General features: G+C 41.0%; 1 protein-coding gene across 4 annotated transcripts in view; it reads right to left on the bottom strand.

Annotated features, from left to right (window-relative positions):
* The window catches only part of LARGE1 (LARGE xylosyl- and glucuronyltransferase 1), a 525183-nt gene that overhangs the window by 245044 nt on the left and 266179 nt on the right, over positions 1-13960 (bottom strand). For all 4 annotated transcript variants that reach the window (XM_055328305.1, XM_055328304.1, XM_055328306.1 and 1 more), the window contains exon 5: positions 13358-13481. In XM_055328305.1, coding sequence (XP_055184280.1) covers positions 13358-13481 — 124 coding nt within the window. The remainder of the gene's footprint in view (positions 1-13357; positions 13482-13960) is intronic.

The raw sequence follows: 13960 nt of genomic DNA, 5'->3' as shown, positions 1-13960 counted from the left end.
CGAGACACAAAAATATATTTTGGGTAATTTAAAGACTTAAATTTAAAGGGAGAAACATTCAGACTAGGAAAAAAAATGAAAATTTTTATCCAAGGGCAAGGAAAATTTGTATATGGCAAGGAGAAATGGAAAAAATTCTAGGAAAATTCAAAGGAAAATTCTAGTAATTTGATTAACTGAAATGAAATCTATTTCAATTTGACTAATTGAAATGTATATTATATACAACATCATATACATATAGATGTGTATATATACAATGTGTGTATATATGCATATATACATATATATTATAGCACTTTGTATTACAACTATGCATATTATATACAATTATATATACAATGCATATATGTACATATTACATGTTATATATTTATACAATGTATGCATATCATAAATACATGCCATGTGTGTATTATATATACCTAACATATACAGTATATACTAAAATGTGTATTATACACATACAATTAAAATACACCTATGTAGGGGATGGCATTTTACAGTGTTAGGTTCTAGGGATCAAAACCCAGACCCACTACCAGGATAAAGGCTGTGATCCTGTTTCCAACCCCTGCAAACCAAGATGTCTTGGCCAAACTGCCTCGAGTTTTAGGTTCCTCATCTGCAAAATGGGATCATCATAGCACTAATTTTATAGAGTGATAATTAAGTGAGAGAACCCACATTAAATACTTAGTATTGTATCTAGTACATAAGTACCAAATAAATGCTAGGTTTTACTGTTATCTTATTACTGTTTTCCATGTTCATTGTTGTCTACTACCTTATTTAGTGTTTAGCTTAATAAAATTTACTCCATTACTCATTCCTAAATTAGCCGGAGGACTGCCATTTTCTCATTCACAGAACCAGCTTTTGAAAATTTAATTCTAGTTTTGCTTTTCATTTTTCTTATTTCACAGCCTTCTGCTATTAACTTTATTTTCCTTCTGCTTTCCTTAGGTCCACACCATTATTCTTGCTTAAATTATCAAATGGAATGTGAGGTGCATTTATCATCATCTTTGTGTTTGAATAATGAAGGCACTGAAGGCTATTAAAACATCTCCAATGACAGCTTTCAGCACATTCCATAAGCTTTACTGTGAAATATTCCTCTTTTGTGGTTTTCAAAATAGGCTATAATTTTTAGTTTTACTTCCTTTTGGATTAAATAAGCATTTAGAAAAATTCTTCACCTTCCTCTAATTTCCAGGTATGTTGAACTTCCCATTTAAAAGTTTGTTTCTGATGTAGTATTACTTCACTGTAGCCAAGAAGGGGGCCTGTTTAATTTTTATGGTTTGGAATTTAATGAGGTTTTCTTGCACCCTCAATTTATGTAACTTCTCCAAAAACACATGAAAATCCAATTTTATTCCATTTTATGGATATAAGCTTTGATATCTACTCATAATGATTATATTCTTAAAACTGTCATTAAAATTATGATTTGCCTTTTTATTGGCTGAAACTCAATATATCCTATATTTCTATCAGTTTTTGCTTTATGTATTTGAAAGCTTTCTAACTTAGAAAACAGCATGGCTATTATTTCCTCTTATGGATATCATGCTTGTCAATTTGAAATTACTAATTTCAGTTAAATATACTTTATTTTTGAGATAGTCTGAAATTAACATCTGTACCTTCTTTTCCTTTGTATATCTGAGACATCCTACATATAAACTTATTTTAAGAAATTTAAAGTATGTACATTTGTTAAAATAAGTAATGTTGGTTTTGTTCTGGAATAGTATTTTTAAGCATTATTTTTCAGCTCTGTGAAAAAAATTGACATACATTACAATCTCTCCTTTTAAATGAACGATTCAACAAATGTATACAGTCTGCAACCACCACGCGATCACTTTATACAACAATTCTATCTCCCTCCTCCCCATTTTCCTCATACCCCTTTTAGGTGGTCCCTTCCACCCCACTCTTTGGGTTCTAGTACCTCCTGCCTTGCTTTCAAGAATTTTGTGTAGTCATATATAATATGCAGTATTTTGTGTGTGGCTTTTTTCACTTAGTGTACTACTTCTGAGATTCCCTGATACTGTTGTATATATCACATTCACTGCTGAATTAACATTCCACTGAATGGATATACTAATTGTTTTCTCTGGTTGATGGACATTGGCATTCTATGAACAAAGCTGCCGTGAATATTCACATACAAATTTTTGTATGTGAATGTTTTTATTTCTCCTGCATGAATAACCAGGAGTGGTACTGGTGGGCCATAATGTGAGACTGTTTAACTTCTTAAGAAATGGACAAACTGTTTTACAAAGTGGATGTACCATTTTACATGTCTACTCATGTAAAACAGTTCTGGTTGTCCCACATTCTCACCAACACTTGGTATTTTCACTCTTTTAAGATCTTGATCATTGTAGTGGGTGTGAAGTAGAATCTCCTGGTGACCTAATTTGCATTTCCCTGATGATTAATGATGTAGAGCACTTTGGGGGGGGGCATTTACTGGCTATCCTTGTCTTCTTTACTGATGTGTCTCTTAAAATCCACTGCCCATTTTTAAATTGGGTCATTTGTCTTCTTGTACTGTTCTAAGAGTTCTCTGCATATTACAGATACAAATCTTTTATCAGACATATACTTTGTAAATATTCTGAGTCTGTGGCTTGTCATCTTATTCATGTCTCAGAACAACAAAAACCAGTTTATTAGTCCAATTTATTAGTATTTCTTGCTCTTTTAGTTTGTGCTTTTCATAACCCACTTGAGAAATCTTTGCCTAACCCAAGGTCACTAAGATTTTCTTCTCTGTTCTCTTCCATCAGTTCTATTGTTTTAGTCTTTACATTTAGGCGTAAGATTATTTTTAAGTTAATTTTTGCATATGCTACAACAAGGCTCATTTTCCCCCATATGTATATCTTACGTTCCAGCATTCTTATTTTTTTTCTTTTTCATTTTGTTTCTGCTCCCTACCTACATTACACACTTTGTTTCACTTGCAATATTAATATTCATCTCTGATAACTCAGTTTTAATTCTATTTATAACTTTACCCATGGTCAGCTTTGAGTTTTGCAGAAACAGCTTTTCTTTCTCCTGATGATCAGAGTGAAGGGTTACAGAATCCCACCTGAGTTACACAAAACACAGGGAATGTAGCAGCTTTTAAATCCAACACACACTTCCCAGCTAGTTTTAAAATGACTGATCAGCACTCTAGTTTTCTAGTACAGCATCTTTTCCAATAGCCCAGAGATGGAAGCACCCTAAGTGTCCACTGATGGTGAATGGAAAAAAGACCATTATTCAGCCCTAAAAAATAAGGAGATCATCTGTGACAACATGGATGGCCCTGAGGGCATTACAAGAGAAATAAGACTGAGAAAAGTAATACATATAATCTCACTTACATGGGAATCTTGGAAAAACAGAACCAAACAAAGAAACAGCAATAAAAAAAAAAAAAAGCCCCAAGCTCATAGACACAGAGAAGGGACAGGTGGTTGCCAGAGGTGGGAGGTACAGGGTGACCGAGATGGATAAACATGGAAACAACAACAAAACTACTTGGTTATTTATGTATGTTTTTAAGAACAACTTTTGGCATTTGCATTCATCTTTGCAATAGACTTAAAACAATTATTTACATATCATCCCATGTGTAACTTCTTTCAGTACACATTGCCTGCCCCTCTAGAATGAGACTTTCTCATTCCTGAATATTCATTTTGATTACTTTTATGGTTGGCTGGCAAATCACTGATGATACTTCTTCAAGTATACACTGGTGTATATTTTGTGAGCTCTTGCATAGAATATCATTTTCTGTTGTCTTTATACACGAGAAAATGTGGCTAGTATTCTGAGGTCCCTGCTCAGAAAGGGCTGTAGAAATTTTCTTAAGGACATTTATTATTATAGCAAAAAGACTCAGCCAGAATTTTTATTCTTCAAAGATATGTCTCTCTCCACCCTCTGCCCTTGTGTCATGGTGGAGCCTCAGAAATCAGGCTCCAGTGCTCCCTCATAGCCACCAACCCTATATAGATGGCCACTGAGTCATTGAAATGCAGCCTAAGTTTAAATGCGTGAAATACACATTGACTACTGAAGGCAGTATGAAAAAAAGTATATAAAATTATCTCCTTAGTAATTTTTAAAATACTGATCCTGTTGAACCACCAACCCTATATAGATGGTCACTGAGTCATTGAAATGCAGCCTAAGTTTAAATGCGTGAAATACACATTGACTACTGAAGGCAGTATGAAAAAAGGTATATAAAATTATCTCCTTAGTAATTTTTAAAATACTGATCCTGTTGAAATGATAGTATTTTGGATATATAGGTTTAAATAAAATGCTATTATTAAAATTCCTTTCACTTGTTTCATTTTGCCTTTGGAAATGTGACCAGTAGAAAACTTGAAATTATACCTATGATTTGTCACTATATTTCTATCGGACAGTGCTGCTCAAGGGCTGGACTACTTAGAGTCATATTCTAGTTCAAAATGCTGAATAATTTTAACAAGTTTCTTTTATAAGATTCCATTTCCTCACCTGGAAATGGGTGAAAATAATTATACTAACCTCAAGGCTTACTGTGGGGATAAAATAATATTATGCTTGTAAAGCTATTATGTTGGCACATAATCAATTCTTATTAATGAGAGTTATTATTAATCTTAAAGGGAGGATTTTTTTAAATCCTCATAACTCGATATGTTTCTAGGGTGTCCCATGATGTGGGCAACCTATCACCCATTTTGCGCCTGGATTGTAGGGCTCCTTTTCATCTGCATGCATAGAATTCTTCTCTCCTCTTGGGTTTCATCAACCTATGGATGGACCACTCAACACGCTTGCCTTAAAGTGCCAGGAGCTCCTAATTTTCATCACACCACTTCAGCCACTCCATCTCTGGGTAACATGTCAAAAAATATACCTCATCTAAGGCACTGAAGCTCTAACATTTTACTCCTAAAATCCAGCCTTTTATCCTTTGAAAACATTTGGACAAAGACTCCTATTCTCACTGGGAATATATCCTAACCTCCTAATTCCCACTTCATTTTGCCCATCCCCTTCACCCATCAGATACTGCTGGTTTTTTTTTTTTTTTCTGGTTGAGCTTATAATGTCAAAATCCATCACTATAACCACATTTTTCAATCACTGTTGCTGGTTTTTAACTCAAGTTGTGGATAGGTATGATTTTTGGTACAAGGGAAGAGCACTGTATTAAAGACCAAAAGAAGTATATTTTGGTATCAGTTGTATTTCCAATTAGCAGCATTCTGCTACTTCCTTTGATAAATCCCTTATTATTTTTTTATTTATTATTTTTTAAGATTTTATTTATTTATTCATGAGAGAGAGAGAGAGACAGAGACACAGGCAGAGGGAGAAGCAGGCTCCATGCGGGGATACAGGGAGCCTGATGTGGGACTCGATCCTGGGTCTCCAGGATCAAGCTCTGGGCTGAAGGTGGCACTAAACCGCTGAGTCACCCGGGCTGCCCTGATAAATCCCTTATTAATACAAGCAAAGATGTGCTGTTTCCACAGCAGGGGATTCTTGAGGACACAGTGAAATAAGGTACACAAAAACATCTCCTTCTTTACTGAGGGAAATGAACCAAGAACGAGAAGACCACAGCGATGAAAATGGGAAGGGATCAATGTTCACGATCAAGGAAAGGGTGGATCAGGGGACACTTAATTGCTTTAAAGGTGTTTAAGTGTCTGAGCCCAGGCCAATGACTGCTCCTGATGGGGCATGTCAGGTACATAGATCTGACACACCTGTTGTATTCTGAAGGCCCACAGAGAATAGTAGACAGAGACAAAAAGTGAGCCCATTCAAGGAAGGCAACAACGTGGAAACCATGTATTACATAAAAATGTTGAAAGATAATATTTAAGTGTCACCCAGATTCCAAGCACTGCCATTCGGGATATGGTTGAAAGAATGGGGAAGAGAAGACTCAGTAGATCTGCTGGTCTCCAAAGAGCTGGTTGACTCACTCTGCAGTCCCATGGCATAAAACCCATGCATTTCCTGGAGCCACTTTTACCAGGTTTTGTCCGAAGAGCTGGGGCATAGAGATAAAATTTACAGGACTTGCCCTCCTGGTTCTCACAGTCTAGTGGGGAAGGAGACTGTTAACAGGAGTTAACAGACAATGATATCTACACTTGCATTTGGTCTTTATTAATGCTCAGGACCAATGGGAGAATCAAAAAGATAAAAGATTTCAGGACAGCATAAGGCGAATATTTCTAATAGAGTTTCTAAATATGGAACAAGGTCCTTTGGGAGGTAATGGTCTCTTATCTCTGGAAGTATTCAAAAGCAGAAGATTAATGACCATTTATATAGAATATTATAGAAGAAAGTGGAAGGTTATGCCAAATGAATGCCAAGTTCCTTCCTAATTAAGATTCTATGATTCTCAAAAAGAGACAGGGCCCATTCATTAAGACACTCCATTTTATAAAGAAATATTTGCCTGTGTATAAAGTGAATTGTACAATCGACACAAAGATTCTTTTCTAATGCAGATTACAATTTTCTGTTGGTTGCTTACAATTTTCCATGTGTGATATTTAAAAGCTAACGACCAGCCTCCTGTGTTTTCCGATGCATTTCACTCCCATGTCCATTCTACAATCTCACCTTGTTATCCGAGAGAGAGAAGAACCTATTGCAAAGGCCAGAGGTGCACTGCTGGCCTGATAGAACCAGCCCTCATATTCACAAACCACATGGATAATCCAGGGCCCAAGAAAAACAATGAAGAGAATGGGAGATAATAACTTTTCCAGACCTGGACATAATATTTAACCCCTGTCAGCCCTCCTATAGAACATGAGACGCAAAAAGAGAGAAGGAAACAAGGGTGAAGATTTAAGAGGTTAATCATAGCCATTTTCAAATATAGAAAAAGAGAAAACAAAGAATTCATGAGTCCCTACTATGTGCCAAGCACTGTGTGCTTTCCATTATGAGACCTCATTTACTGCATTTAATCTTCACCTTTAATAAAAAAGGGCTAGAGGTAACAACTTTAAAAGACAATTAAGCATTGTGTGTTATTCTCAGTTTTACCGAATTATTAGTGAAGTCGCACGATTCCAAAGGTCACACACACTTCACTTCTCACTCTTCTGCCAGGCATCTTAGAGCAGATCATGTCCTCCATGTGACTTCTGTCCTTCCTCTGCAGGTCAAGCCTAACTGGAACCTGCTCCAGCTCCTTGGGGGTAGAGTTGGTGACGGTCCATGGTGTTCAACCATTGTTAAGTGCAGCGCCTTTGAGCGATAGCCCAGGCCCCACAATCAAAACACCCAGACCCAATTCTGGGAAGAGGACTGTGTTGGAAAGAATCACATGTGATCCTGGATAATTCTTAACCCTCCCTGGACCTCATCTGTCCAAAGACAGCTATTTTTATCGAGCTTCCTCCGAACCCTGAATCCCTAGGGCTTCTTATTTGTACCAGTCCTTCCTAACTGGAAACGTCCAACATTCAGGAAGCACATCTTCCTGGGAAACAGATAGGGTAGGTAGCAGTTTATCCACCCCCTAATGAGAGGAACAATAGAAGTATGTCTCCCAAAGGACAGCAGGGTGCTGAAGATGGCAGTTATCTAAAGAGAGCTTCTGCGATACTCCACAAAGACCAGCACAAAGGTAACAGAGGATGAGTAGGGAGCCAATTTTTAGAGTCAGCCATTAATATTTTTTGGAGCCATAGCCCTGAATCCCACTTCATAACCTTTCTGATGTTGGTAACGAGCAGGCATCAGGTCTAAGAGAAAAGGACATAAATTAGGACCCCCAGCTGGACAGGTGAATCATGAAACGGCTGAAGCCCTAGGAGCTTCCCGTTGCAAGCTCGGGTTCATCCTCACCCCAGCTGATGGCATGGGATTGACTTTCTGGGCCAACTGGGGCAAGATCAAGGGCTGGTTGGTATGCAGGGTCTTGTGTGAAAACTGACAAGGTATGTACTGCTGATTTAAGGGAAACTGCCCAGAGAGTGACTGCTTCATTTGGAAAACAACCTTGGGTGGAAGTGATAGGGCTGTCCTGAACTTCAGCAGCATTGTGAATATAGTGTCCTTTTATCTACAGCAGGAAGCTCCATCCCCTTTAATGGAGGGGTCATGCTTAACGCATTTGTTCTTCAGCAACAACCAGGAAAAAAACCACCACCGAGAGCTTAGAGGACCCTTGTCTAGTCACAGTTACAGGGTCCCAGCTTAAAAACAAGCCATAGGGGAGCCTGGGTGGCTCAGTTGGTTAAAAGGCTGACTCTTGGTTTTGGCTCAGGTCATGATCTTAGGGACCTGGGATTGAGTCCTTCATTGGGCTCCGTGCACAGCAGGCAGTCTGCTTGTGGATTCTCTCCCTCTGCCCCTCCCCCTACTTGTGCACACACTCATTCTCTCTCTCTCTCAAATAAATAAATCTTAAAAAATATATATATATATATATATACACACACACACACAAGCGGACCACAGGGAAGGAAATCTAACACAGGAGAGCATGGGTTGTGAAGTCAAGTAGTTCTGGGTTTTAATCCTGGCTCTGCCATCTACGAGCTACACACAGGACTTGGGGTTGGTTTGGTTGACCACCCCAAAGCCTTACCCTCCTTATCTGCATGGTGGGGATAATAATAGCACTTGCTCCACAGAGCTGGGGGCATTCTATAAAAGGAGCCCATCACACATAAGATACCAAGGGTCCCATGGATAACACAAGTTACACTGCAGCCTGACGGGGTCCTGAGGCACAGAAAACAGGAATCCTATGTTCAAGCACAACTCAACAGTGGCCGATGCGCGTTCCTCGGTGGCTGTAGTCCCTGACTCTCTCCTTCCCTTCGGATCTGCTCTACATCCCTGTCTACTGAATTACACAATCCTCTATCTCCTAGCATTCCATTTGGAAAGGGGAAAGTTAAATAGCAGCTGTGGCATTTATTAGCTGCCTGATTGTAGGCAAATACTCTTCAACTCCATGCTTCAATTTATAAATTATCTGTGAGATGGCGGTAATCAAGCTTCAGTCCATCCCACAAGGCTGCCATTGAGGGGCAAGTGACAGCATGCCACCATCTACAAAGCTCCCCACAAAAATAAGTCCCCCATCCTGCTCTTCCTTTCTCTGGTGAGAGGAGCTATGCATCTTGAATGGAGTTCTGGGTACAAAAATGTGCTCAGTCCTGGTAGCCTGTTGATATGGGGACTGGGACGCTGGAAATGAATGGGCCCTGTAAACATCAGAAGACCAATGAGCATTTCACAGGCCACAGAGACAAGCAAGCTGAGTGATCACTATTTGCAAATCTGCACTAATTGGCCATTACCAAGAGAAGCATACCAGTCCACGGCGGACTTCCTACAGTTCATTTGTAATCATGCACCAATCCCTTATAAATTTCCTCTTCCCTTTTAGTCCGTTCTCCAGCACTAACAGATATAATAAGGGGCCCATAGGAGTGTTTCCGAGAAATGCCATTTCCAACAGCTGTACAAAGTGATTTTCCAGCACCAGTTTGGGGATGGGGGGCATCATGTGTGCCTGCTGAGGGTACCATCGGACACACTTTCTAAATGCAACTGCACAACACAGCACAGGCCCTCTCCTCTCCCCTTCTTCCTCCTTTGCTAACATCAGCTGATGGATGGCGTTTTAATGCATTCATGGAAAGACACTCACCTGTCCCAGGGCTGCTCTCGGGACTTTACACAGGGTAGCACAGATGGAGCTGCCTTATTTATGCCACTGCAGGGTCACTGATAGACAAATACCTGGCTGTCCGCCCATACCTTAAGGCCCAACAGGCCTTAGGAATGTGGTGAGCCCTGACAATGATAAAGAAACCCCTTCCTAATGGCTTTATTACTCATAAGGACCCAGCTCTAAGTTTACTGTATATCATCATTTTGCAAATATTTTCATAGGCCAGGCATCACAGGAGGCATTAAAGATAGAAGTGGTAAAAAGAAGACCTATCTCGGCCCTTTTGGAAGCAGCTATCTAGGGGCGAGAAGGACCAGTTTTCTCCGCAAAGACAAGAAAGATCACATTGTGTGATGAAATGTATGTGATCCCATGAGAACATACAACAAAGCGTCCCCTATCAGATACTGAATGCAGGGAAGGCTTCCCAGAGTAAATGTAGCTTAAGTGAAAAAAACATGGAATTAACTAGCAATGGGGAAGAGGAAGCCAACTGGGGAACAGAGTTTAACAGACAGAGGAGTAGCCTGTGTAGTGGCCCCCCTGGTGAGAGGGAAGGAGCAGAGCACATGTGATGATCCAGTGAGTGAGCGGTGGTACTGTGGTAGAAGACAGAGCCGGAGGAGGCAGGAGCCAGAAAGCGCAAGTCCAGATCCTGGCCTCTATCTTTGGAGCACCAGGACACCACGCAGGGTTTTATGCACAGGAAAGGGAACTGGCATGGTTGGGCATGCTTCTGGGAGAGCCAACTCATGCTGCTGAGGGAGAATACAGGGGGAGGAGTGGGCAGAGGGGAAAAGACCAAAATTGCTGTTGTGTTGGGGAGAGGTCACAAAAGCTCAGAGAGGGATGGCGGCCAGGAAGATGGAGACCAACTAGGAATGAGATAAGCAGACACAGGGTGAGGGAAGAGGGATGTCAGAGATGAACTCTTGCGGGTGCCTGGGTGACTCACCGGGTTAAGTGTCTGCCTTCAGCTCAGGTCATGATCCCGGGGTCCTGGGACAGAGCCCCGCATTGGGCTCCCTGCTCAGCGAGAGTCTGCTTCTCCTTCTTCCCCATCCACCCTTCCTGCTTTCTCCCTCATGCTCTCTCTCTCAAATAAATAAATAAAATCTTAAAAAAAAATGAACTCTTGGTTCTGGAAGAGCAGCTAAGCAGGCATATAGCAGTGCTACGACCAGGAGAGGTTCAAGCTGTGGGGACTGGGCAAACCATGGTTTGGGGTTTGCAGAGCTAGATTACATATAAATCATCACTACTGTGATCATCAGTTATGGCAAAATTGTGTTTACAAAATGCTTTCATATTCATTGTCCTTACAGGATTCTGACAAGAGTCTCAGGGGATATAGGATGGTGGGAGATGGGAGTTTCATTGGAAGGGAAATAAAATGCAGGTGTGTTTGAGACTCTGAACAGGGTAGTCAGTGTAGTTGGTAGCAAAGGTCATGCTAGAGGATAAGACACTGGAGACAAAAAAAAAAAAAGAAGACGACACTGGAGACAGTATCTTTTAGAACACATCTGATTGTATTTTTCTTAATTCTTATTTTTTAAGCCATGGAATCTGTGATTCCAATGGATAAAAATCCAATATGTAAAATAATGAACAGTTGGTCTTCCAGGATGAAAGTGGGCATGCAAGAGTCAGAGCAGCAGTCCCTCTGCCCCCATGTTGTCCAAGACCTCAACCTCAGGGATGCCCAGGGTTCCCGGGAGCAGAGTACAGTCCTTGGTGCCTCACTCCTTCAGATGTCCTTCAGACATCTCCCAAATGTCTGCGGATTTCACGAGCATTTTAATCTTACTTTGTGCCTTGGCTGCAAAGGAGAGTGGGGCCTTTTCAAAAACCTGCTGCATTCCAGACACTGCTGTGCCTTCACAGGTGTTATTTTGTTTAGTCCTTGTCTTGGTGGCTGTCACTGTGCCACCCATCTAACACCTGACTGAGCCAGGGCTCAGACACCAATTCAGATGGTTCTTCGACAGCAAGCCAAGATGTGAACTTGGGGTTCTGCTGAACCACTTTTGTGTTTTCTTAAAAAGTAGGGGGGGGCACAGATTTGCAAGGGGTATGGCACAGGACTGCCCAAAAAAGAGCAATGAAGGAGGCAGAAGCATCCTTGTGCACCAGGCGCCATGCCTCCCTCCCGTTGCTTTTCGCCCACTGTGTTGGCGCCGAGACCCTGGGAGACAGAGAGGCTTGCTTTCACCTTAATTAGCGTAGCAATTTGCTAAATTTTGTTTTTCCCTTTTAAGAGTGTTAATCAATTTTAGCTCAGAATAGATTGGAATGGCACACAAATTACCACGACAATCCCCAAATGCTAAATTCTGAACATCTCGATCAACCTCAGAGTCTGAAATATGGGAAAATCAGAAACTCTGGCTAGCATCTCTGTGATCTATTTAAAATGTTATGGCTCTGAAATGAAAAGATAATGGCTTTATGAGGTTTGGAACAAGCAATTTGCTAGAATCAGCCTCATGCCTAGGTGTTCAGTCCTTCCCAAGGTGATAGGAGATAGAACATCAACATATTTCAGCAAAGTTACGTGTTCTCCTAACAACAGCAATTTGTTAAATTCACAAGCATTACAGGGTATCAGCTATGCACCAGAAATCAGAAAAGAGTAAGACGTGCTTCCCTGCCCCCTCCCCTATTAAAAAAGGTTCTAAACTAAACCAGCAGATAGACTGCTGAAGAAGTCTTCTTTGGAGAAGTCAGGGAAGGTTCTCAGAGGAAGTACCAATGCAGCAGGTGAGTAGGAGTTATGACAAGGCAGGTGGAAGGGAATGTCAGTTGGAAGGAACAGCATAAGCAAAGACTCAAACGTAGGAGAGCAAGCAGAGACTAGAAGTAGTTTCCTAGAGCTGAGTAACAGGATGAATTTCCAGGAATGACACAGATGAGACTGGAAGAAGAGTCAAGAACCAGAAGCAGGACTTCTTGAGACTATGAATTCCAATCCTGATCCAGGCAACATGGCAATACAGATGGCTTTTAAGCAAGGAAATGATATGACCAAATGAGTCTTATTCGGTGAAACTTCTGGCCCAACACAATCTCTACTATTGTGTTGCATAATCTTTTAAAAGCACATTCACATTCTCTCATTTCTGCCTTTTCATTACCCAGTGAGGTTGGTATGATAATCACCGCTTTAGTGATGAGAAAACAGACACAGCAAAGGTACAGATTATTTACTGTGTATCTTATGACAAGTGACAATACAACAAATTAAAACCCAGGCCCCTGACTCTGAATTCAGCACTGATCTCACTGGTAGCAGAATTCTCTAGAAGAGCCACCAAAGACCTTTCAGATGCATACCAGGTCTTCCCCTTCTGAAGAAACCCTTTAAAGAAAGTTGGTCTGTGCCAGAACCACACAGACCAGCACACATTCTGTGCTGAAGTAGTGGTCCCTTTGATGCTTTCTGTAGTAATATCAGATCTGAGTGACAAACAGCCTAAGTTATACCCTGGGCATTTCCAGCTGAAAGCTGAGGTTTCTACCACTGCCAGTCTACAAGGCCACAACCAAGAAAAGCTTCCAGCATGCGGTGCTCAGGGAGGCACCTCTCCCTCCTGCCTGTACCTTGAGCTCATCTGCGTTGTAGAAGTCTACGCGCACGGCCGGCACCATCCAGGTCTGGAAGAGCGTTGCCAGGATCTGCTCTGCGATGGAGTCAGCAATGAGGTGGAAGTGCAAGGGGTTCCGCCTGTGAGAAGTGGAGGGAAGAGGAGTCAGGAGGGACGAGTCAGGGAGTTCCAGCCACAAAATCACATTCTTTCTAACTTGTAATGTGCCTATCAGTTTCTAACAGCAGCTGTGAAAGGAAGTCAGGCACATGACCAACCCAATGCTTGCTGACAAGGATGGCGGAAGCTGAAAAGGAGAGAAGGTATTTCACCCAACCACAAGATTTCAGACGGTCAAATCATTGGTAACCCTCCATTCGAGCCAACCCTAATAGCATATTTGTGTCTCTAAAAATCTTAAGCAGGGCACAGATAACAATTTGGTGAGCCCATTATTTCTACCATCTAGACATATGGGCATCAGTTTCAGGAGCACCTGGTCAGACAATGAAGTCTTTAGAGTGAATGCAACAGACAAGATACTTCTCCCACAGCACAGTACTGAGTTCTGTTTTCTGCTTGTTCTTCTCCAAAAGAAACCCAGGCATCCAAGATGGCA

Source organism: Nyctereutes procyonoides, unplaced genomic scaffold, assembly GCF_905146905.1.
Source record: "Nyctereutes procyonoides isolate TBG_1078 unplaced genomic scaffold, NYPRO_anot_genome, whole genome shotgun sequence".
Classification (NCBI taxonomy): Eukaryota; Metazoa; Chordata; class Mammalia; order Carnivora; family Canidae; genus Nyctereutes; species Nyctereutes procyonoides.
This window is presented reverse-complemented; position numbering and strand designations above follow the sequence as displayed.